This window comes from Saimiri boliviensis, chromosome 4, assembly GCF_048565385.1.
Source record: "Saimiri boliviensis isolate mSaiBol1 chromosome 4, mSaiBol1.pri, whole genome shotgun sequence".
NCBI classification, from domain to species: Eukaryota; Metazoa; Chordata; class Mammalia; order Primates; family Cebidae; genus Saimiri; species Saimiri boliviensis.
Genome location: NC_133452.1, coordinates 88041211 through 88067588, shown reverse-complemented (window position 1 = coordinate 88067588; position 26378 = coordinate 88041211). Strand labels below are relative to the sequence as shown.

At 43.0% G+C, this 26378-nt stretch overlaps 1 protein-coding gene across 4 annotated transcripts in view; it reads right to left on the bottom strand.

Moving 5' to 3' along the window:
* The window catches only part of BICRAL (BICRA like chromatin remodeling complex associated protein), a 93522-nt gene that overhangs the window by 25927 nt on the left and 41217 nt on the right, over positions 1-26378 (bottom strand). For all 4 annotated transcript variants that reach the window (XM_039467678.2, XM_039467680.2, XM_074397812.1 and 1 more), the window contains 4 exons: positions 16302-16347; positions 15531-15579; positions 15376-15444; positions 10036-11715 (listed from right to left, as the gene is read on the bottom strand). In XM_039467678.2, the coding sequence (XP_039323612.1) occupies positions 10036-11715; positions 15376-15444; positions 15531-15579; positions 16302-16342 (1839 nt within the window). In that variant the 5' untranslated portion in view covers positions 16343-16347. The remainder of the gene's footprint in view (positions 1-10035; positions 11716-15375; positions 15445-15530; positions 15580-16301; positions 16348-26378) is intronic.

The following is a 26378-nucleotide window of genomic DNA, read 5'->3' as shown; positions in this document are numbered from 1 at the left end:
AGAAAGTATAAATCGTATAAATTACTCTCTGCACTAAGAGACTTAGTTCACAGATTCCTTCGAGAATGGCTGATTCCAGGTTTGAGGCAAGGTAACCCAAGGCAGTCTACAGTGTCTTGTGCCACAAAGCAAGGAAGTGTTCAGAGGAAGTAAAGACATGTCAAAAATATAGGATCCAGCACAAACAGGCTTCCATTGATCAAATTTGGGACAATTTAAGCATCAAAAAGAATGAGGAAAGCAATAAATTATATTAACTATGGACAGAATACATTAAATACAGAAAGAATACATGATCTCTTAGAGATATGTGCTAACATATGACAGATGAACTGATATGATGGGTGAGCTTCAAAATAATACCAGGCAGGGGCAGAGGGGGCGAGGGTGTGGATGAAACGAGAGTAGCCACGAGTGGTAAGTACTCAAGCTGAGTGAGTATGGGGGCTCGTGACAGTGCTTTGTCTACTTTTGTTCATGTTTAAAATTTCTCATAATAAAAAACACACAAAAAATCTTGGGCTGGGCCTTGTAGACCACATCTGTAATCCCAGCACTTTGGGAGGCTGAGGTGGGAAGATCGCTTGAGCCCAGGAGTTTGAGCCAGCCTGGGTAACACAGCAAGATCCCTACTGTGTTTTTTAAAATAATAATAAGAAGAATACATCATAACAATAATGAAACCTATGAGTTCACAGTGTTATTAAAAATGGGAAAGAGAGGAAGAAAAAGCTCTTTTCTTCCTCTCAAAGTATATGAGTCTCACTCTGCTGCCCAGGCTGGAGTGTAGTGGCACAATCTCAGCTCACTGCAACCTCTGCCTCCCAGGTTCATGTGATTCTCCTGCCTCAGCCTCCCGAGTAGCTGGGACTACAGGTATGCACCACCACATCTGGCTAATTTTTATAATTTTAGTAGAGGAGGGATTTCGCCATGTTGACCAGGTAGGTCTCGAACTTCTGACTTCAGGTTATCCATTATTTATTTTGTTGAGACGGAGTCTTGCTCTGTCACCAGGCTAAGGTGTAGTGGCACAAACTCAGCTCACTGCAACCTCTGCCTCCCAAGTTAAAGTGATTCTCTTACCTCAGCATCCCGAGTAGCTGGGATTACAGGCACGCACCACTTTGCCTGGCTAATTTTTGTATTTTTAGTAGAGATGGGGTTTCACCATGTTGGCCAACCTGGTCTTGAACTCTTGACTTCAAATGATCTGCCTGCCTTGGCCTCCCAAAATGCAGAGATTACAGGTGTAAGCCACTGGGCCCACCAAAAACCCTCTTTTTTTTCTGGAAAAATCCCAGGCAATAAATACAGATAGGATACTACCATTATAAAATCATTTTGTGACCACCAATATAATATCCAGGTGAGGGGCATGAAAGGGTGAGAGGCCAAGAAACAGAATAGACACGTGGCTTCAAAGCACTATCCTAGAGATTGTATCTTCTTTACAAAGGGAACAAGACACCTTTGAGAACTGTGCGGAGAAATCTGGGAGAGGCCACTTAACCAAGTGCCCACATCCAGCATCACCACAAATGGGACAAACCAACATGTGTCTTGCCCAAACCATTTAGTCTAATGAAGTTGACTCATGAGGAAACATGATTCCAGTCAGACAAGGACACTCTCGAAGACAACTGATCAGGGTTAAAGAGCTGTGACAACTAAATGAAATCAGTGCTGTCTGAAAAACTGTTGTTTTTGGTGTTACTGGGCCAACTGGAAGAAGTTTGATGTAATTGTATTAAAAGGTCCTAGTTCCTAGGAGACATCTGCTGAAGTATTCAGGGGTAAAACGCTGGTGATGTTCACAGAGTACTTTCAAATGGTTAAGAGAAAAAAGTGTATCAGTTAAGTATAAATGTGTGTGTGCATACACATAGAGAGACTGCAGACACTGAGCACCAATAAAGCAAATACTGCAAAACATAAATGACTGGTGATACCACCTGAATGTATTCACTGTATTCTTCCAACTTGTTCATGGGTTTGAAAGTTTTCCCAGTACAAAACTGAGGTAGGAACTTAAGCTCACACCATAAGAAGCTGGTTTTACTCGTTGCCTGACAGCAAGTGGGTGACTGGGGAACGAGACTAGGAGAGAAACTTCACTGTAATATACATCTTTCTGTACCATTTGATTTTTTTTTTTTTTTTTTTTGAGACAGAGTCTCACTCCCTCACCTAGACTGGAGTGCAATGGCGCGATCTCGGCTCACTGCAATTTCTACCTCCAGGGTTCAAGCAATTCTACTGTCTCGGCCTCCCGAGTAGCTGGGACTATAGGCACCTGCCTCATACCCAGCTGATTTTTGTATTTTTAGTAGAGATGGGGTTTCACCATGTTGGCCAGGCTGGTCTAGAACTCCCAACCTCAGGTAATCCACCCACCTCGGCCTCCCAAAGTGCTGGGATTACAGGTGTGAGTCACAGTGCCCAGCCCCATTTGATTTTTTAAACCAAGTTAATGTATTATCTATATTAAAAACAATATTATATTTATATTTAAAAATGTAATCTCTAACATTAACCCTTTATAGTATCAAAACCTTCTGAATTACATTTCCATAAATATATAAAGTCTTTGATAATGATATTTTTGTTCATTATAACAGTCTATAAAGTAATTTATATAGAAATATCACACAGGAAAAAAGAACAAAAATTAAAAAAAGAAATATTAGGGGCTGGGCGCAGTGGCTCAAGCCTGTAATCTCAACACTTTGGGAGGCTGAGGCAGGTGGATCACAAGGTCAAGAGATCGAGACCATCCTGGTCAACATGGTGAAACCCCGTCTCTACTAAAAATACAAAAAATTAGCTGGGCATGGTGGCGCGTGCCTGTAATCCCAGCTACTCAGGAGGCTGAGGCAGGAGAATTGCCTGAACCCAGGAGGCGGAGGTTGCGGTGAGCCGAGATTGCGCCATTGCACTCTAGCCTGGGTAACAAGAGTGAAACTCCGTCTCAAAAAAAAAAAAAAAGAAAAGAAAAGAAATATTACATAGACACACCTGTAACCCCAGCACTTTGGGAGTCCAAGGCAGGCAGATCACCTGAGGTCAGGAGTTCAAGATCACCCTGGCCAACATGGTGAAACCCCAACTCTACTAAAAATATAAAAAAAATTAGCCGGGCACGGTGGCTCAAGCCTGTAATCCCAGCACTTTGGGAGGCCGAGGCGGGTGGATCACGAGGTCAAGAGATCAAGACCATCCTGGTCAACATGGTGAAACCCCGTCTCTACTAAAAATACTAAAAATTAGCTGGGCATGGTGGCACATGCCTGTAATCCCAGCTACTCAGGAGGCTGAGGCAGAAGAATTGCCTGAACCCAGGGGGCGGAGGTTGCGGTGAGCTGAGATCGCGCCATTGCACTCCAGCCTGGGTAACAAGAGCGAAACTCTGTCTCAAAAAAAAAAAAAAAAAAAAAAAAATTAGTTGGGCATGGTGGTGCACGCCTGTAGTCCCAGCTACTTGGGAGGCTGAGGTAGGAGAACTGCTTGAACCCAGGAGGCATAGGTTGCAGTGAGCCAAGATTGTGCCATTGCACTCTAGCCTGGGCGACAGAGCTAGACTCCATCTCAAAAAAAAAAAAAAAGAAAAATAAATACATATGACATAGAAACTATACAGAAAAGAATCGCTGTGTTTCTGGGTGTCCTGGAAATTTAAATGGTAGCTGACCTAAATACTACTCTTTCAACTCATTCTGCATCCAAGGCTATGTCCCTTAATTTTAATAAACCTGCATTTCACTTGTTCTCTTTCACTTGAAAACTTATAGCAGAAACACACTTGAAATAATGCAACTGACCTAGTTCCCAATGCTTTTTGGCATAAAAAGTCAGCTGCTTTGAAGCTGCTAGTGTAGGCTTTTGTTTGTTTGTTTGTTTGTTTTTTTGAGATAGAGTCTCACTCTATTGCCAGGCTGGAGTGCAGTGGTGCGATCCTGGCTCACTGCAACTTCCGTTTTCGAGTTTCAAGCAATTCTCCTACCTCAGCTTCCCGAATAGCTGGGATTACAGGCATGCACCAACACGGCTGGCTAATTTTTTTTGTATTTTTAGTAGAAACGGAGTTTCACCATGTTGGCCAGGATGGTCTCGATCTCTTGACCTTGTGATCCACCCACCTCGGCCTCCCAAAGTGCAGGGATTACAGGCATGAGCCGCCAGGCCTGGCCTTAGTGTAGGCTTCTTTTTACCTTTGAGTAACTGAAACTTTTGGGAGTCAGAGAGAAAGAGGTGTTCCCCCACCCCACTTTGAAGCATTATTTATCATACAGCAAAGGAAATGACCATGCTATGGATGATTGTTAAATTAATCATAATAAAAATAAAGCAGATCGATACATACATTATATAAAATAATCCTCAAGTTCTATAAAGAAGTGAAAACGTCTATGGTGGCCGGGCGCGGTGGCTCAAGCCTGTAATCCCAGCACTTTGGGAGGCCGAGGCGGGTGGATCACGAGGTCGAGAGATCGAGACCATCCTGGTCAACATGGTAAAACCCCGTCTCTACTAAAAATACAAAAAATTAGCTGGGCATGGTGGCGCGTGCCTGTAATCCCAGCTACTCAGGAGGCTGAGGCAGGAGAATTGCCTGAACCCAGGAGGCGGAGGTTGCGGTGAGCCGAGATCGCGCCATTGCACTCCAGCCTGGGTAACAAGAGCGAAACTCCGTCTCAAAAAAAAAAAAAAAAAAAAAAAAAAAAAGAAAACGTCTATGGTGTGCTGCAGGTAAGTATGTATATGCACTATGTGTGCTTGTCTATGCAGAGGATAGCTCTGGGGGAATAGAAAGAACCGACAGTGAGGCTTCTGGAAGGAAACCGGAGGTTGGGGAAAGGCTTGCTTTTCACTCTGCACTACTCTGGAACTGTTTTACATTCTTACTAATTAATTGCATGCTTTTTGTTTGTTTATGTTTGTTTGTTTTCTGAGACAGGGTCTTGCTCTGTCACCCAGGCTGTAGTGCAGTGGTGCGATCACCCTCACTGCAGCTTTGACCTTCCTGGAGTCAGATGATCTACCTTAGCCTCCCAAGTAGCTGGGACTACAGGCACATACTACCGTGCCCACTTTATTTTTGTATTTTTTGTAGAGACAGGGATTCATCATGCTAGCTAGGCTGGTCTGGAGCTCCTGAGCTCAAGCAATCTGGCCCGCTTGCTTGCTGGGAAGTGCTGCAATTACAGGCATGAGCTACTGCAACCAGCCCCAAGTAACTTTTGAACACAGTATGTTGACTGCAAACCCTTAGGATAAAGACAGAACTGTAAACCAATACTAAAGTCTAATTAGTAGGTTTGTTTTAACAATGGTGAAAAACATGGATTAGCAATTCTAAGACTATTTTCTGTATGTTATAGGATTGAACAAATAAGTAAACGTATTGTGGAGCTGGCTTTCTCACTGTTAGAAAAGGGAGGTACACGCTGGCTGCAGTGAATCCCAGCACTTTGGAAGGCTGAGGCGGGTGGATCACCAGAGGTCAGGAGTTCGAGACCAGTCCTGCCAACATGGTAAAACCCTACTAAAAATATAAAAATTAACCAGGTGTGGTGGCACATGCCTGTAATCCCAGCTACTTGGGAGGCTGAGGCAGGACAATCACTTGAACTTGGGAGGTGGAGGTTGCAGTGAGCCAAGATCACTCCATTGCACTCCATTCCAGGTAACAGAGTGAGACTCTGACTCAAAAAAAAAAAAAAAAAAAAAAAGAAAAAGAAAAAAAGGCTTTACAAATATGGATAAGAGAGAGGCTTGGATGAATTCTGTAGTCATGGATTAGAATTGGAATTATCAATATGAACTCATAGTTTTTAATATAGATTCACAGAAATGTAAATAGCTATAGGTGTTGGGTGTATAAATACACATATTTCCCAGCTGAGATGACCTTAGTAGCAATGAACACACAGAATGCTCAGATCTTGGTTTCTAAATATTGTTCTCCACCAGAAGGAGCAAGTCTTCTTAAAAAAAATAGTTGATGTTAGGGCAGGAGCAGGAAAATTAAAAGATAAAGAGAATATTTGTTTTGCCAGAAATTGAAGGAAGTGCTCAAAGCATGATGGAAACATGTCAGAAGGATGAGCAGCCAATTTGGAGGGGTACCCACTTGCCAAATGTGGGTAGATTTGAGCATTAAAATAAATTATTGTAACAGTTTATAACCCACTGACTACAATAATAATCTAGGAATTCATATATTAACAAAAAATAAAGGGAAGAAAAGAAAAAGCTCTTCCTTAGAGTAGAATGCCAACAGTAAGTATAGAACAAATGAAGGAAGATATTAGAATCTATTTGGAGGCCATTCACAATAATAGCTCTGTAATAACCGATTCAATCAGGAATCATCAATGGAAACTTAAATGATCATGTGCAAGTTTGATGAGAAACTGGATATCTACAGAGTTTCAGATTATCTTCTGGAAGATTCTAATTAATGACAAAAGGAAAAACAGTGGAGAAACCTGAAAGACACCATCTTAAGCAAGTGTTCAAGGTGAAATCAGCAGTATTGGGACAAACCCACATCGTCATGAGCACTGTGGACACCTCACTTCTGTGGCAATCCTGTTAGAGATGTACCGAATCTAATCATGAGGAAACATCAGAGAAACCCAAATTGAGAGATATTATACAAAATAATTGGTTTGCATTCTAAAAATATTAATATCATGAAAGACCAAGAACAACTGAGGAACTGTTGCAGATGTAAAAATCTGACAATGGAATGAGATGGTGATCCTGAATGGATCCTGAACCATAAAAACAATTTGGGAGGCTGAGGTGGGCAGATCACCTGATGTCAGAAGTTCGAGACCAGCCTGGCCAACATGGAGAAACTCTGTTTGCACTAAAAATATAAAAATTAGCTGGGTGTGGTAGCAGGCACCTGTAATCCCAGCTACTAGGGAGGCTGAGGCAGGAGAACTGCTTGAACACAGGAGGTGGAGGTTGCAGTGAGCCAAGATCGTGCCACTGCACTCTAGCCTGGGTGACACAGTGAGACTCTTGTCTCAAAAACAAAAAACAAACAAAAACAAAACAAAGCCGTATGCAGGGGCACGAGCCTGTAGTTCCAGCTACTCAGGAGGCTGAGGTGGGAGGATTGCTTGAGCTCAAGAGTCTAGCCTGGGTAACATAGTGAGATCCCATCTCCAAAGAAAAAAAAACAAAACACCAAAACCAAGACCAAATAATTTGTTTTCTCTTTTGCTCTCAGGGACATTACTGGGAGAACTGACTAAATCTTAGTAAGATCAGCAGATTAGCTATAATATTGTAATAATGCTGATTTCATGATTTTGGTAACTGTACTGTGGTTATGTAGGAGAATGCCCACTTTTAGGAAATACACACTGAGGTAATTAGGAGTCAAGAGGCATCAGCATCAGGTTTGTAATTTACTCTGTGAAGTATGTATGTGTGCGCATGTGTTTGTATTTGAGAGAGACAGAGAGAGAGAGAGAGAGAGAGAGAGAGAAGGAGAGAAAAGATTTGGGGAATCTTGGTGAGGGGATATGAGAATTCTTTGTACTAATCTTGCAACTAACTTTTCTATAAATCTGATATTATTTCAAACACACACACACACACACACACACACACACACACACACACACATACATACACCTTTGATATATTTGATACCAAAACAAATACACTGAACATCCTTAATCATAAGCAATCTTCCTTCCTTAGGATTCTTAGTGAAATTACTAAGTCAAAGGTATATGGCTTTAAAAAATATATATATATATATATATATATAAATGCATTCATATATATATATATATATATATGTATATGTTTTTTGTTTTTGAGATGGAGTCTCATTTAGTCTGTTGCCCAGGCTGGAGTGTAGTGGCATGATTTTGGCTCACTGCAACCTCTGCCTCCCAGGTCCAAGTGATTCTCCTGTCTCAGCCTCCTAAGTAGCTGGGACTACAGGTGTGAACCACCACATCCAGCTAATTTTTGTATTTTTAGTAGAGACAGGATTTTACCATGTTGGCCAGGCTGGTCTTGAACTCCCGACCTCAGGTGATCTGCCCACCTTGGCCTCCCAAAGTGCTAGGATTACAGGCATGAATCACAGCTCCCGGTCGATACATATATATTTAAAAGATTGATACTGGCTGGGCACAGTGGCGAACGCCTGTAATCCCAACACTTTGGGAGGTCGAGGAGGGCAGATTGCTGGAGCCCAGGAGTTCGAGACCAGCCTGGGCAACACAGTGAAACCCTGCCTATCAAAAAAATACAAAAATTAGTTGAGCATGGTGGCTTGCACCTGTGCTCCCAGCTACTTAGGAAGCTGAGGCGGGAGGATTGCTTGAGACCGGGAGGTGGAGGTTGCAGCGAGCTGAGATTTTGCCACTGCATGCTAGCCTAGGCAACAGAGTGAGACTGTCTCTAAAAAAAAAAAAAAAAAAAAAATTTTGAAATATGTTGATATATACAAACAGAAGTTTCTGAATCTTTCTGAATGTGGAGGAGGAGAAAGGCAGTGGAAATGCAAGGCTGAGGAGGGGTGGAAAGCAGGGTACGGCATAGGTCCTCCCAGATGAGAAGAGGAGGAGCTGGAACCATACAGCACGCTCAGAATGAGTGGGAACGAAAAGATGGAGTCGTCGAAGGATCAGCAGACGGCAGTGAAGGACTAAAGCTCATGACCACTTGAGATTCTTTTCAGAAACGTATGTGGTTTACTAGTTACTCACAGTCGTTAACCTGCATAACAGCATAATAAGAGCAGGCTTAGGTATTTGGTCAAATGAGAGTGCCTCGATCTGTCCCTCCATGTGCTTCCCTGTGCTGCAGGCCAGTTACCCACTAATGAGTCACACTGAGTCCCTAAGCCCTTCCTGTTGGCCACCAAGAAGCAGCTACCACATCTTCACCAAGTCCACAGTCATATGTCCTAGTAGCCTGCTATACAATGTAAAGAAATAATCTAAAATAAGCTTTCATTTTAAATGCCCATAATGCATTTAATTACGTATAAATACAGGTTCCTATTGAGTATTTGCTATTTGCCAGGGACTACGTCTGAATGCTTTGTATAGATATCTCATTTTGCCCTCCTGAAAACTCTATGGGATGGCAGTATCATGATCTCCATTTCACTAATAAAAATTAAGTCTAGAGGGGTAAGTTAACTTTTCCCATGTCATAAAGCTTAGATTTAAACTCAGGAGTCTAACTCCAGAGTCCCCACTCTACAATGCTACACTGGATTAAAAAATTTAATTAAGAAGAAAAAAGGTTCGGTGACCTGTAATCCAGCCCTTTGGGAAGCCAAGTCTGGGGGATTTCTTGAGCCCAGAAGTTCAAGACCAGCCTGGGCAACATGGTGAAACCCTAAATCTACAAAAAATACAAAAAACTAGCTAGGTGTGCTGGTACATGCCTTTAGTCTCAGCTACCTGGGAGGCTGAGGTGGGAAGATCATCTGAGTCCAGGAGGTTGAGGCTGCAGTGAGCCATGATTGCACTACTGCCCTCCAGCTTAGGTGACAGAGTGAGACCCCCGTACCCCTGTTCCCTTGGCAAAAAAGAAGAAGAACAAGAAAAAAGATAACCAGTCATAAGTGTGAAAAAGATGTTTTTCTGAGACACGGTCTCACTCTATCACCCAGGCTGGAGTGCAGTAGTATAATCATGGCTTATGGCAGCCTCAACTTCCCAGGCTCAAGCTATTCTCCTGCCTCAGCCTCCAGATTAGCTGGGACTACAGGTGTGGACCACCACACCCAGCTAATTTTTAAATTTTTGGTAGAGACAGGGTCTCACTATGTTGCTCAGGCTGGCCTCAAACTCCTAGGTTCACGTGATCCTCCGGCTTTGGCCTCCCAGAGTGTTGGGATTATAGGCATGAGCCACTGTGCCCGGCCTAAAATTTTTTGGTTAAGAAATTGGGAGTTTAGGATGAAAATTATACTCTAGTAAATATACATCCCATTTTTCCATTCTGTAATCAGCCAAACATTGATTTGGGAAAGGGCATTACCTGGCAGAAGAATTGTTGCTGGGTTCCTGCTCCAGGTGTGTTACTGAAGGTGCTGGTAGACTTGGAAGAAGAAACTGGAAGACGATGAGACACACTGACTGGTACTGGAGTCCTGTTTGGCTGAGTCAGCTGATCTCCTGTAAAGTTTGATCCTGATGAACCAGACTGAACTGCAGACCCAAGACTAGGATGGGCAGTGCTGGCTGAGCTGACAGCAGGGAACCGACTAGGTCCTGACATACTTGTCACTGAGGGCATGGTGGTGAAGCCAGGTCTTCCTTGGGAAACGCTGCTCTGCCCAGGTGACAGGTGTAATACGGTTGGGGACGCTTGCTGCAAGGGCATCTGTCCACCCACAAGCTGAGGAGAGGCATGATTGGCTATCACTGGACTTCCAGAGGCGGCAAAGGTCTGTCCAGACACTAACTGGACGGCAGTATTCTGGTTGTTAAGCATCTGTCCAGAATATGGTTGGTTGGTCCTGAGCATGTTGGAAGAGTTTCTGTTCAACATGACATGCTCTGAGGCCACTTGGCCAGAAATGAGCTGAGACGGTTGAGTCTGAAGAAGTTGCCCATTTATAGTCTGGACGTGGTGTACCGAGTTGGAACTGACAGAAAGGCTTGTAGGTATGAGGAACTGACTTTGGGGTGCGTGAGGTTGGCCCATGGGGGAATGAATAACAATACTGCCCCCAGCGCTGCTCACGGCCTGTGAGGTGACTGGCTTTCTTGTGTTCTGTTGGTTTACAATGTTCACAGACATGTGTGGACCAACTACTGAGCCCTGGGGTGAGCTTGCAGAAGCAAAAGAGATCCCTTGTTGGACATGGTGCTGCTGAATTCCCAAATTGTTCACATTGTATGTATTTTGCTGACCCATCTGGATAGGCTTTGGCTGTATATTAATTGGGACTTTATTTGAATTTGGTGCAAGACCCCTTTGTATGATGATGTTATGCACTGGTAAAGATGTTTGAAAATTTGTGCTGTTAAACGGAACCGTAACAGGCTGTGCTACTGGACTGGAACTGGAGTTCCCAAACAAGGAGTTGCCATTAGGTGTCTGTCTATGAACCAGGAGTCCTCCGCTCACATTTGATGGGGCTTGCTGCCCGCTGCCCTTTAATATGATTTGAGATCCATCTAGGTTATTAATAGTCATCATGGAAGGATGATTACCAAATGACCCAATTAATTGTATTTGACCAGAACCACTAATCTGACTGCTGTTAGACAAATGCTGGCTGGGAACACTGATCCCCACATGTTGCATAAAGCCATGTTGTACACCCACTGTATTGCTTGCAAACGATGCTCCAACAGGCACATGCGTCACCCCTATAGGCTGCAGCGTCTGACCTGAGTAATTAGAAACATTAGAAGCCTGAGTAAAGGATGCTGATGAAGAAGGATGAAGCTGAGCTTGTGCAAACTGTTGGCTTGAACCTATACTGGCATCCAAATATGCCTCTTCTGCCAACGTCTGTTCAGTGATATTGGCCTCTTGCAAGGATTTCTGAAGAATGTCGAAAGGTTGGTCCTCAGTGAGATCAGGAAGAGGAGAAGACTCAAGTTCATCTTCAAGAAACTGAAGGCTACTTGAAAGTGGCAGTCCATCACTGGGTCCTTCTCCAAGCTGGTTGCTTACACCTTTGAGGGCTGACTTAGGATCAGCATTCTAAAAAAATCAACAGGATGTTACATGGCATCTGCAACCTTTGAAAAGGATGCATACAAGTTAATCTTACTTTTGAATATGAATAAAGCATAACAGTCCGCTTTTCAGGCACAACTCTCTAAACTGCTCACCTTATTCTGATATTTTATTTCCATAGTAATAATGTTTAATGTTATAAATATTGGCATCCATCATGCTGGTCAATTATTTCATAGAGAACAGACAGATGATATGAACACACTTAGGACTACTTGGAGCTTAGCCTCATTTTTTTGAGATTCTGCCACAGACTTTATTTATTTATTTACTTATTTATTGTTTGATCAGGGGGTCTCGCTCTTTTGCCCAGGGTGGAGCGCAGGATCCCAATAATAACTCATTGCTGCTGTGAACTCCTGGGCTCATGAGATTCTCCCCACTTCAGCCTCCTGAGTAGCAGGGACTACTGGTATGTACCACTACACGCAGCTAAATTTTTTCATTTTTGTTTTTTAGAGACAAGGTTTTACCATCTTGCCCAGGCTGGTCTTGAACTCCTGTGCTCAAGTAATCCTCCTGCTTCAGCCTCCCAAAGTGCTGGGGTTACAGGCGTGAGGCACCATCCCCAGCCTCAGAGCATTCTTGGTATTTCTACTATACCTGACACGACGTGAAAAAAGTTGCCAATAAATACATATTGAATGAAGCAATGTGAAAAGTTAGAATTCATACTCACATGGGAGTAGGAGAGTTGGTAAATAAAAATCATTCATGTTGAGGGATAGGCTAAATACCTATTTTATGGGCTTAATGGCATCATATATAGTGATTATTTGTTCTAAATGAATGTCAGAAATGCTACTGATTCACAAGCCTTACAGATCACTGTTGTGACAGAGATGTCTTGCATGATATGATCTTATGTACCTTACACACACATGACTATTAAAAAGAACTGTCCAACCCAAGGACTTTCTGAACACCATTCCATTTCATAGGTGAAGAAAACATACGTCCTGATGATAAGTTAATATTTACTGAGTACCATACCAAGTGATTTCAATGGTCTAGTCAATTCATTTCAACCACCCTCTGAGGTAATTCCATTATTATTCTGGTTTCATAAATGAGGAAATTGAACCTCACGGAGATTTAGTGTTACATCTAAGGTTACACAGCTAATAAGCGGTAGGGCAAGGATTCAACCTTGGGCAGTGTAACTCCTGACTACCATCCACAGCAGAACAAAGCAACTGAAGAGAGTAAGGGAACCTAAGGCTGAAACACAGTAATCTCGATACAGTCTCCAGGCAGGACACCCCAACCCCCCAGGGTCAGGTTTCTTGTCTAGATGCTCCTAGACGTTAAGAACATGCGGGCTATGGATGGTCGCTGACACCTGTAATCCCAGCACTTTAGGAGGCTGAGGCAGGTGGATCACTTGAGGTCAGGAACTCAAGACCAGCCTGGCCAACTGGGTGAGACTCCGTCTCTACTAAAAATACAAAAATTAGCCAGGCGTGGTGGCACGTGCCTGTAATCCCAGCTACTAGGGAGACTGAGGCAGGCGAATCATTTGAACTCAGGAGATGGAGGTTGCAGTGAGCCAAGATTACACCACTGTACTTCAGCCTGGGCAACAGAGCGAGACTTTGTCTTAAAAAAAAAAAAAAAAAAAAGAACATGAGTTCCAGAGCTTGGTGGCCTGGGTTAGAATCCTAGCTCTGCAACTGTGTACTATTTGGCCAAGTAACTTAATCTCTCTGTGCTTTAGTTTCTTTATCTCTAAAATATGGATGTTGGCAGGAAGCGGTGGCTCATGCCTGTAATCCCAGCACTTTGGGAGGTCAGGAGATCAAGACCATCCAGGCCAACATGGTGAAACCCTGTCTCTACTAAAAAAAATTAGCTGGGTGTGGTGGTGCATGCCTGTAGTCCCATCTACTTGGGAGGCTGAGGCAGGAGAACTGCTTGAACCCAGGAGGTGGAGGTTACAGTGAGTTGAGATCATGCCACTGCACTACAGCCTGGACGACAGTACAAGACTCCGTTTAAAAAAAAAAAAAAAAAAAGGACGTTAATAGAATCACTTCATGGAATCATTGAGAAGATTAAATCAGGTTAATACGTGTTTTGGGTTTCTTTTTTTGACATAGGGTCTCACTCTGTCACCTAGGCTGGAGTGCAGTGGCATGATCTTGGCTCACTGCAGCCTCCTACTCCTGGACTCAGAGGATCCTCCTGTCTCAGCCTTTTGAGTAGTTGGGACTACAGGCATGCACCACCATGCTCATCTACTTTTTTTTTAATTTTAATTTTTTTTTGTAGAGACAAGGTCAGGAGTTTGAGACCAGCCTGGCCAGCATGGTAAAACCCCATCTCTACTAAAAATACAAAAAATTAGCCGGGCATGGTGGCGTGTGCCTGTAGTCACAGCTACTTGGGAGGCAGAGGCAGGAGAATTGCTTGAACCTGGCAGGCGGAGGTTGAGGTGAGTTGAGATCATGCCACTGCACTCCAGCCTGGGTGACAGAGTGAGACTCGGTCTCAAAAAAAAAAAAAAAAAAAAAAAAAATGCTTATTATGTAACAAGGTTCAAAACATTCTAATATGACTTTCTCAGGTTGCAACATTCCTGAGTCATTTTAGAAAGAATGTTGAGGCCAGGTGCAGTGGCTCACGCCTGTAATAGGGTGGAGATCACTTGAGGTTAGGAGTTTAAGACCAGCCTGGCCAACATGGATAAATCCCATCTCTACTAAAGATACAAAAGTTGGCCAGGTGTGGTGGTGGGCATCTGTAATCCCAGCTACGAGGGAGGCTGACGCAGGATAATTACTTGAACCCAGGAGGCAAAGGTGGAGGCTGCAGTGATCTGAGATTGTGCCATTGCACTCCAGCCTAGGCAACAGAGCAAGAGTCCGTCTCATAAAAAAGAGAAAAAAAGTTGAAAGCTTAGAAAAATGGCAAGTGGATATACAGCTTGTCTTTTTATTATTCATAAGACAACCTCATATAGCCTGTCTTTTTATTATTTATTATTTTATTTTTTAAAAATAGAGATAGGGTCTTGTTATGTTGCCCAGGCTGGTCTTGAACTGCTGAGTTCAAATGATTCTCCCACCTAGGCCTCCCAAAGTGCTGAGATTACATGTGAGCTACTATGCCTGGCCATTATAGCATATCTTAATTGGCTAAGTTAAAAGTAGAAAAATGTCTACATAATTCAATAGATTTTCTTCCTATATAAATTCCAACAGGCTGGGCGCAGTGGCTCACACCTATACTTCCAACATTTTGGGAGGCAAAGGTAGGCAGATTGCTTAAGCCTAAGAGTTCCAGACCAGCCTGGCTAACATGGTGAAACGCTACCTCTATTAAAAATACAAAAATTAGCCTGTGTGGTGGCACACGCCTATAGTCCCAGCCATTCGGGAGGTGGGAGGATCATTTAAGCCTGGGAGGCCAAGGCTGTAGTGAGCTGTGACTGCACCACTGTACTCCAGCCTGGGTGACAGAGTGAGGCCCCGTCCCTAAAAAAAATAAAATAAAATAAAACAAAACACAATACAACAGATAAGGTAAGGATTCTTATGATATAAAGGCAGTTAAAGGCTCAATTTATAAGGCATCAATGAGACAGAAACCATTTAATCATTGCTTTTAGTTTCCAATACTCACACTAGAGTTGGCAAAAATTGAATTTGAATTGGCTGCAGAATATCCTGCATTAGTCAAGTCATCATTGCTCTGCAAATATACAAATTCAATAGGTGGTTACTACTTTAACTGTAAAGAAAAAAACATATGTCTGTGGTGTTCTACATATTACTTACAGATTTATTACTAGGTCCATGTAGAAAATAGTTCAATGCTTGTGGGTCTCTAGAAAAGAGAGAGAGAAAAAGAGATGAAACGACAAACAAATATACTATCTATATTTAGAATTAATTTTTACTAGAGTAAAAAGAAAATGATATAATACCTGAGTAAAATCCTCTCCCTATTTAAAAACAATTAGTAGTTTTTAAAAATTATTATCTTGTTTTTGTTTTGATATTGTACCATTTCCTATTATTATTCATTTCTGCCTCCTGGGATTTATAAGAGAATAAATTTAATAAAGAATTACTTGCTGGGTGCAGTGGCTCATGCCTGTAATCTGAGCACTTTGAGAGGCTGAGACAGGAGGATCACTTGAGTCCAGGAGTTGGAGACCAGCCTGGACAACATGGCAAAACCCTGTATCTACAAAAACAACAACAACAACAACAACACAAAAACACAAAAACTTAGCCAGGCATGGTAGTGCGAGCCTGTAGTCCCAGCTACTTGGGAGGCTGAGGTGGGAGGATTGTGTGGGCCTGGGAGGTGGAGGCTACAGTGAGCTGAGACTGTGCTGCTACACTCCAGCCTGGGTGACAGAGTAAGACCCTGTCTGAAGACCCCTATGTTAATCATGTCTCTTTGTTTCCCTACTAAACCTATGATTATTATTTAATTTTTATTTAAAATACCTACCATATTTTAATATGCTATTAGGTTGTTTTAGTGGTCAGCAAACCTCAAACATTTGATTTACTTGGGTTTTGGAATAAGCATCTTACCCAATAAGATCAAGGAGACACGAGTCATCATCATCATCCATGACAACTATAAAGAAAAGGGAGAGGAAAGCACGTTTCAGTGAAGCAGATGAAAGGCAGTGGTACGAATGCAACATAGAAGTATGCCTTATGCTTTTCCGGGTAAACAACTATAATTCACAGGGTTTTCCTCTAATGGCTTATTATTAATGTAATTTTTAACATTTTTGTGGTCATTTGAGAGATAAAGTATTCGATTTAAACTTTTTATTGAAAACAAAACCTTAACTTACAAGTCAAAAAAGAATCTAGACAAATCAGTCCCTTGGCAGCAACTTCCGTCACATGCAGATTCCCCTGAGGGGCTATAAACCATGAATAGTAACTTCCTCAAAATGTACCATAAACACGGGGAGAAACAGTATTTATGTTTTAGAAAAGATCTCATAGATATAGAGGTCTTTTAATTTTGTGACTCAATGTTCCTAAACATGGTGCGCAATCTACATTTTCTGCCATATTCTGGCCATCTTTAGGAAGACAGGAAAATAGTTTTTCCTGCATTTAGAGAGAGAAGAGGGGTCACCCTAGCCGCAGGCAGTCTCTGTAGGCTCTGGCCAGCATGTCCTGCGTTCTCCCTCTGCATCGGTACCAGGACTGTTCAGCTCCAAACAATCTACATCCCAACACTAGAACCCTTAAAGTAGAGAATCTCAACCAAAACGTTCACCCCAGCTCCAGGCCCTGAGGTCCCTCTCTCCCCCGCCAGCGACAGCGTCAAGCTTAGCCAGTGAAATGACTACTCTTCGGCTGAAAGAACAACTGCACAGATTCCAAGAGTGGCTCTCCCCAAAGACCGGGAAACTTACACTAGCGATCCGACACCTGGCAACACCACTTCACGCCCATTTTGAACCATGCGTGGCATAATTTACATCACGGAATGCCAGGGCCAAGAGTTCTGGAGCAGTTGGAAAGGGCAGTTGTGAACGGCAGTTGGACGGAGGAATGAAATCCTGAAGAGATGCCCAGAAGAGGGACACGCCCGAAGAAGGCAGAAGGGACAGTCTCTACTAAATGTTTTTCCTCTGTTGAAACGGCATCTCTTCTCCAGTTCCCTCAGACTTCCCCCTCTAACAGTCACAAGGCCAAACTAATATAACACGTACTCCTGCCACGTGGAAGGTAAATAGCTTTCCTCAGAAAGAGTCTGGAAGGGGTAAGTACCCCCACTGTGGGATCTTCCCCTTGGCTGGTGAATTCCTTCAGCTGCTGAATGGTCTGGGAGATTACAAGCCCTGTGAGTAGAATCCAGTGGAGAGGAGAAATGATGGTTGAGAAAGGAGGAAGAAGGAGTGGGAAAAGATACAAAAAGGTGACTCCCAAGGCTGAAATCGACAAGAGCAGCTGTCTAAGTGAGGCCTGCTTTTTAGGACTCAGACTTGGAGTTACTCAAGGGCAGACTGGCATGAATATACTAGCATTAACATGACAGTGGAGGAGTGAAGATGGGACAGAAAGGAAAAGCAGGAAAACGATCACCACACAGATACAGAGAAACCTGTGTGAAGGTCTTCCCTAAAATCCTGACGACATTTAGTAAGACAAATTGTGTTAACCATGGCTCATCAGCATACCATAAACTTGTCTCTCCGGCATCACAATCATATGGAATAAATCAGCCAAATATGACATACATTAAGCCTGCAAAGCAGATATTACTTTTTTAACATGACCACTTAAACTGAATTCCCTTAGATCGTTTGTGAATTCATTTTTTTTTTTTTTTTTTTTTTTTGAGACAGAGTTTCGCTCTTGTTACCCAGGCTGGAGTGCAATGGCACGATCTTGGCTCACCGCAACCTCCGCCTCCTGGGTTCAGGCAATTCTCCTGCCTCAGCCTCCTGAGTAGCTGGGATTACAGGCACGCGCCACCACGCCCAGCTAATTTTTTGCGTTTTTAGTAGAGACGGGGTTTCACCATGTTGGCCAGGATGGTCTCGATCTCTTGACCTCGTGATCCACCCGCCTCGGCCTCCCAAAGTGCTGGGATTACAGGCTTGAGCCACCGCACCCGGCCGAATTCATTTTTTTAAGTGTCTGTCACTGGAACAAACTAATTAATAAACATGTAAATGAAAAATAGCCTACATCAAAGAAGAACACTTCCACAACTCTCCCAGCTCCCCTTCTTACTCGACACACTTGCCTAGTTCCTCTACCTGATGAGGTGCCCTAAGGGTTAAACAAACCCTGTCAACTCCAGCCACTCCACTGAGGTGTCACTGCCACTAGCACTTTCAAGCACAGAGAACATCTGTGACCCCTAAGTTCAGAGTGACGAACTAATTCCTGAGTAGCGCAAATGGAACCATTTTATAATATTGAGTGAGATTAAAAGCCATTGTGCAACCTTCTCTACCAAACAAAACGAGGGGTCAAACGTTTGGCTTGAAAGAAGGCTCCCTGGGGATATCTGCCCCCTATCAGCAGCATCAAGAACTGCCAGGCAGGCCTGCTCCTCTGGTCCCAGTAGGGAGAACTCTAGGAGTCTTTACAGTCAGGGGCACCCTGAGAATTCTGCTTTTTAAAGGGCCACACTCTTTTCTCACTTTAAACAGTTTCAAATTAAAAGAGATGACCCTTAGCCTTGTATTCTCCAGCTTTCAATAATGCCAGAATGTAGCCACAATAGGGGCTTAATCCAGGGGTTCCTTTCACCAGGATGATCTATGGTCCATCAAAGTAAATTTACCAAAGCAAAACTGTAAAAACTGACTATGATTTTAAAATGAGAAGACAGGCCGGGAGCGGTGGCTCACACCTGTAATCCCAGCACTTTGGGTAGATCACCTGAGGTCAGGAGTTTGAGACCTGGTCAACATGGCAACACGCTGTCTCTAAAAATAAAAAAAATTAGCTGAGTGTAGTGGCACACGCCTGTAATCCCAGCTACTTAGGAGGCTGAGGAAAGAGAATGGGAGGCGGAGGTTACAGTGAGCTGAGATCATGCCACTGCACTCCAGCCTGGATGACAGAGTGAGACTCCATCTCAAATAAAATAAAATAAAATAAATAAATAAAATGAGAAGATAATAAGATCAGACACTAATGACACAAAAGTGAAGAATTCTGTTTTCTCTGGGAAGATTCTCCCTTTACTTCTGGACTCCTGTTAAGGCTCTTTTCTCATTCAAGTAACAACCCTGGAATCCCTAGATGGGTGGCTGACCCCAGGTGGATTTTATGAGGCTAAGGAGAAATCCTTGGATGAGCGGTTGGAAATTATTTCTTGGCCCAACAGATGTGAGCAAAACGTATTCCCCTCTGTAAATAGCAGGCCTTGACACTGGGATTTGTCATGGAGGGAACGGGGCTGTAGGCACCCCAAGAATTCAGACATCACTGCCCTGAACAGCTGACTAGCTCTCTTAAAAAATTAAAGCTAGCCGGGCACAGTGGTTCATGCCTGTAATCCCAGCACTTTGGGAGACCGAGGCGGGTGGATCACAAGGTCAGGAGTTCGAGACCAGCCTGGCCAAAATGGTGAAACCCCATCTCTACTAAAAATACAAAAATTAGCTGGGCGCGGTGGCGGGTGCCTGTAATCCCAGCTATTTGGGAGGTTGAGGCAGAAGAACTGCTTGAACCCAGGAGGTGGAGGTTGTAGTCAGCTGAGCTCACACCACTGCACTATAGCCTGGGCAAGAGAGCAAGACTCCGTCTCAAAAAAAAAAAAAAAAAAAAAAAATTAAAGCTAATATTTAAAACTGTTCTGAATTGTACCAACAAACATCTTAAAATAACAGCTTTTAATGAAGAAGACACAGTGTAAAAATAACATTTCAAAGCAGTGGTGAAAAGCTGTTAACCATATGGAGAAAAAAAGGTGAATTCATAACTCATCTCTTACACAAAAATAAATTCTAGATGGATCTAGAAGTTAAATGGGGGAGAAAGAACCTTAAAGAATAGAGTAACAGGTCAGGTGTGGTGGTTCACGCCTGTAATCCCAGCACTTTGGGAGGCCGAGGCAGGCAGATCACAAGGTCAAGAGATCGAGACCATCCTGGCCAACATGGTGAAACCCCATCTCTACTAAAAAAAAAAAAAAAAAATTAGCTGGGCGTGGTGGTGCATGCCTGTAGTCCCAGCTACTCGGGAGGCTGAGTCTGGAGAATCACTTGAACCTGAGAGGTGGAGGTTGCAGTAAGCTGAGATTGCACCACTGCACTCCAGCCTGGCACTGCACTCCAGATTGAGACTCCGTCTCAAAAGAAAGAAGGAAAAAAAAAATAGAGTAACAGGCCAGGTGCGAAGGCTCATGCCTGTAATCCCAGGACTTTGGGAGGCTGAGGTGGGCAGATCACGAGGTCAAGAGATCGAGACCATCCTGGCCAAGATGGTGAAACCCCACCTCTACTAAAAATACAAAATTTAGCTGGGTGTGGTGGTGTGCACCTGTAGTCCCAGCTACTTGGGAGGCCGAGGAAGGAGAATCACTTGAACCTAGGAGGTGGAGATTGCAATGAGCCACGATCACACCACTGCACTCCAGCCTGGTGACAGAGCGAGACTCCGTCTCAAAAAAGAAAAAAAGAACAGAATAGAACAGAATAAAGAATAGAATAACAGAATACTAAAGTAGAATGCTAGTAATAGAATACTAGAATAACACATGGGAGAATTTTTTTAATGTCTTGGAGTGGGAAATGTCTAAAGATGTCATAAGACACGAGTCATACAAGATTGACAAAGTCAATGACATAAAATTTAAAACTTCTGCATGATAAAAGAAAAACACATCGTAAGCAAAGTCAAAGACAAATAAAGAAAAATAACTGGGAAAAATACCTCCAATTCATGCCACAGAGGGCTTTTCTTCCTAATACATAAAGAGCTCCTATACATAAGGAAAGTTTCTTATCAGGATCCGTCCAGAATATCAGTCAAAGACTTAATCGGTTTATGAGCAATCAACTCACAAAAAGGAAACACAAGTAGCTCTTAAGCATATAAAATAATCAACCTTACTTACAATAGGAGAAATATAAATTAATATTGCAGTGAGATACTGCATGTCCTGTCAGATTGGCAAAGATAAATAAGTTGGATGAAGGATTATGCTGGCAGGGAGTGGGGAAAGAGAAACTTTTTATAAACTGACCAGATACAGAATCATATAACCTCTAGTGAGGGCAGTTTAGCAGTGTCTTTCAAAATCTCAAGTGCACAAATCAGCTTACCAAGCAAATCCATTTCCAGGTATTTGCCGTGCAGATATCCTTTTTTAAAACTCATTTTTCTTTTAGAGGTGGGGTCCCTCAATGTTGCCCAGGCTGGACTTGAACTGCTGGGCTCAGGAGATCCTTAACCCCCTAAGTAGCTGGGTCTACAGGTGTGTGCCAGCAAAACCAGCTGTCATGTGGGTATTCTTGCACATGTGCCAAATGATATGTGTATAAGAATATCCAGGGCAGTATTATTATTATTATTATTATTATTATTATTATTAGTTTTATTACTGGTTTTAATAAAGGACTGCAAAATCCTAGATGTCATGGGTTGGGATTCAGGTTTCTTTCTGGGGCAATAAAAATGTTCCTGAACCTGCTTGTCAATGTAGTGAGACCCCCATCTCTAGAAAACATTTAAAAATTAGCTGGGTGTGGTGGTGCAAACCTGTGGTTCCAGCGACTTGGGAGGTTGACGTGGGAGAATTGCTTGCTTGAGCCTAGGTCAAGGCTGCAGTGAGCTATGATTACACCACTGCACTCCAGTGGAAGCAACAGAGCCAGACTCTGTTTCTTAAAAAAAAAAAAAAAAAAGGGTCTTGCCGGGTGCGGTGGCTCACGCCTGTAATCCCAGCACTTTGGGAGGCCGAGGCGGGTAGATCACGAGGTCAAGAGATCGAGACCATCCTGGTCAACATGGTGAAACCCCATCTCTACTAAAAACACAAAAAATTAGCTGGGCATGGTGGCACGTGCCTGTAATCCCAGCCACTCAGGAGGCTGAGGCAGGAGAATTGCCTGAACCCAGGAGGCGGAAGTTGTGGTGAGCCACTGCACTTCAGCCTGTGTGACAAAGTGAGACCCTGTCTCAAAAAACAAAACAAAACAACTAAGAGTCAATACAAGATAACCTCACCAAAAAACTACTGACATTTGCTTTACTTGTATTAACTTGGTATAACAAGAGTCGTAATTTCCCAATAATTTACAAACAAATTTACCTCTAAAACGTATTGAGGTTAGCAAAGGGATTGCTGAGAGATTTCAAACAGACATGAACTATGGAACAGTTGCAGTCTTCAAAATTACATTTTTTTTTTTTAGATGGAGTTTCGCTCTTGTTACCCAGGCTGGAGTGCAATGGCGTGATCTCGGTTCACCGCAACCTCCGCCTCCTGGGTTCAGGCAATTCTACTACCTCAGCCTCCTGAGTAGCTGGGATTACAGGCACACGCCACCATGCCCAGCTAATTTTTAGTATTTTTAGTAGAGACGGGGTTTCACCATGTTGACCAGGATGGTCTTGATCTCTTGACCTCGTGATCCACCCGCCTCGGCCTCCCAAAGTGCTGGGATTACAGGCTTGAGCCACCGCGCCCGGCCCAAAATTACATTTTTACTTCCTGACCTATTGAAGGTAAAATGAACCAGAGTCACTTTATTTTTACTCACATATTTACAATTTCCAGTGTGCGTCATTCTCTTAAGTAAATTCGGATTTCCACCTGGTATCATTTTACTTCTCCTGAAAGGAATCCTTTAATATATTTTGTAGTGTGGGTCTCTGCTGATGAATTCTTTCAGTTTTGACATATCTTTAAAGACTGTGAAATGGGCGTGGTGGCTCACGTCTGTAATCCCAGCACTTTGGGGGGCCAAAGTGGGCAGACTGCTTGAGTCCAGGAGTTTAAGACCAGCCTGGGCAACATGGAAAAACCCCATCTCTACAAAAAATAAAACAATTAGCTGAGCATGGTGGTACTCGCCTGTAGTCCCAGCTACTCAGGAGGCTGAGGTGGAAGGATCACCTGAGCCTGGGCAAGTTGAGGGTGCAGTGAGCTGTGATTGTGTGACTGCACTCTGGCCTGGGCAACAGAGATTCCGTCCCCCTTCCCCAAAAAAGTGTCTATCTTGCCTTCATTTTTCAAATATATTTTCATTGGGCATACTGTTCAAGATTGAAAGGGTTTTTTTCTTTTCCTTTCAGTTCTCTAGAGATACTGATGTACTGTTTCTCATTTGTATATTTCCAAAGAAAAGCCTGCCATCATTCTTACCTTTCTTTTTTTCACAATGTGTCTTTTGTTCCTCTGGACACTTTAAATATTTTTCTCTTTACCACTAGTTTTAAGCAATCTGATTATGAAATGCCTTGGTGTAGTTCTCTTCATGCTTCCAGTCTTTGCAGTTCACTAAGCTTCTAGAATCTACAGGTTTATAGTTTCCTTCCAATTTAGAAAAATTTCAGCCATTAATTTTTTCAAATATTTTATGCCCCCCCCCTTTGGAGACTACAATTACACGTACATTATTAGACTGTTTGAAGTGTCTCACAGCTCAATGATGCTGTATTTTCTTTCAGCCTTTTATTTTTTAATTAAATTTATTTGCTTTCTTGAGATAGGGTTTTGCTCTGCTGCTCAGGATGCAGTGCAACGGCAGGATCACGGCTCACTGCAGCCTTGACCACCTGGGCTCAGGAGATCCTCCCACCTCATGTTGTCCAGGCTGGTCTTGACTTCCTGGGCTCAAGCTATCCCCCTGCCCTGGCCTCCTGAAATGCTGGAATTACAGGTGTGAGCCATCACGCTCACATGCCTTTTTTAGTCTTTTAATCTCCCTGGCTTTCATTTAGGATAGCTTCTATTCATAGGCCTTCAAATTCATAACTCTTTTCTTCCGCAGTCTCTAATCTTTATCTTAATCCCATCCAGTGCACTTTTATTTTAAAACATTGTATTTTTCGTCTTCAGAAGCTCAATTTAGGTATTTTTAACATATTCCATCATTATTAAAAAAAATTTTTTTTTTGCTTTGTTGTCTTGGCCCAGGATGAGATTCCATGCCATTATTTGTTTAATCTTCTCACTTTTCATTTTTCTTGAACTTATGCAAGATAGTAACAACTAAAAACAATTTTTTTTGAAGAGACAGGGGTTCACTGTGTTGCTCAGGGTGGTTTCGAACTCCTGGTCTCAAGTGATCCTCCTGCCTTGGCCTCCCAAAGCGATGGGATTACAGGCATGAGCCACCATGCCTGGCTAATTTTTTTTTTTTTTTTTTTTTTTTTTTTTGAGACGGAGTTTCGCTCTTGTTACCCAGGCTGGAGTGCAATGGCGCGATCTCGGCTCACCGCAACCTCCGCCTCCTGGGCTCAGGCAATTCTCCTGCCTCAGCCTCCTGAGTAGCTGGGATTACAGGCACGTGCCACCATGCCCAGCTAATTTTTTGTATCTTTAGTAGAGACGGGGTTTCACCATGTTGACCAGGATGGTCTCGATCTCTCGACCTCGTGATCCACCCGCCTCAGCCTCCCAAAGTGCTGGGATTACAGGCTTGAGCCACCGCGCCCGGCTGCCTGGCTAATTTTTGTATTTTTTGGAGAGAGAGAGTTTTGCCATGTTGTCCAGGCTGGTCTCACACTCTTGGCCTCAAGTGATCTGCCTGCCTCCGCCACACAAAGCGTTAGGATTACAGGCATGAGCCAACTCATCTGGCCAACTTTTTAATGATTAATTCTATCACTTGTATCATTTCTGAGTCTGTTTCTATTGATTAATTCTATCACTTGTATCATTTCTGAGTCTGTTTCTATTGATTGATCTTTTTGTTATTATTGGTCTCAATTAAGGGTGGTATTTTCTGCTTCTTTGCATGCCTGGTCATTTTTTATTGGATGTCAGACATTGTTAAGTTTACATTATCAGGTGCTGGTTATTTCCCAACACAATTAAGTTACTTTACAAAGTTTCTTTACAAAGAGTCTGATCCTTTTAAGGTTTGCTTTAAAGCTTTGTCAATCTTTAGGTTTCATTTTGCCCTGTATTGAGGCAATAAATACCCTACGAGTACTTCATTTGATGTCCTATGAATTACAAGGATTTTTGCTCTCTTGTAGATGGGAACACAAACTATTCTCTGCCCTATGTGAGCTGCAATAGTGTTATTTCCCAGAACTACCTCAATTATCAGCTGAAACCCTGAGAAAGACACTCTGCAGATCTCCAAAGTTTTCTCTCTGTGTAGTGCTCTCTGTTTCTCTGGTACTCTGCCCTGTGAACTTAGGCCATTTTAACCTCCCAGCAACACCAGCTCAACTCAGGGATTATCAGCCTTCCTGTGTGTTCCTCCTTCCTGAGCTATGGCAAGGCAACTCTCTTGACAGTAAGCTGGATCAATTGCAGGGCCCATCTTATTTGTTTTCTTCTCTCAGGAGTCACTCTCCTCTGCTGCCTGATATCTAATATCTAAAAAAACCATTGTTTCAGATACTGTGTCTGATTTTTAACTTTTTACACAGGAAGTTAAATCCAGTCCCAGTTACTCAATTTTGGCCCCATAGTCATTTGTAAGGTCTTTTTTTTTTTCTCCCTGAGATGGGAGTTTCACTCTTGTGTTGCCCAGGCTGGAGTGCAATGATGTGATCTCGGCTCATGCAACCTCCGCCTCTCTGGTTCAAGTGATTCTCCGGCTTCAGGCTCCTGAGTACCTGGGGACTGACTACAGGTGTGTGCCACCATGCCCGGCTAACTTTTGTATTTTTAGTAAAGATGCGGTTTCACCATGTTGGCCAGGCCTGTCTCGAACTCCCGACCTTGTGATCCACCCATCTTGGCCTCCCAAAGTGCTGGGATTACAGGCATGAGCCACCCTGCCCTGCTGCATTTGTAAGGTCTTGAACCAAATCTCTTGAATGGGTTATATGAGTTTATCCGCAGAGATTATAGGATCAGAGTATCCAGAAAGAGGGAGGATAGGAGAAAGAAGGAGGAAGGAAGACAGATATATTTAAATTGTTTACACAGTTTTCTCCTGTGCCTCCTTTTGTTTATACCCTTAGGGAATGAGACAGGCTCCTTCCTTA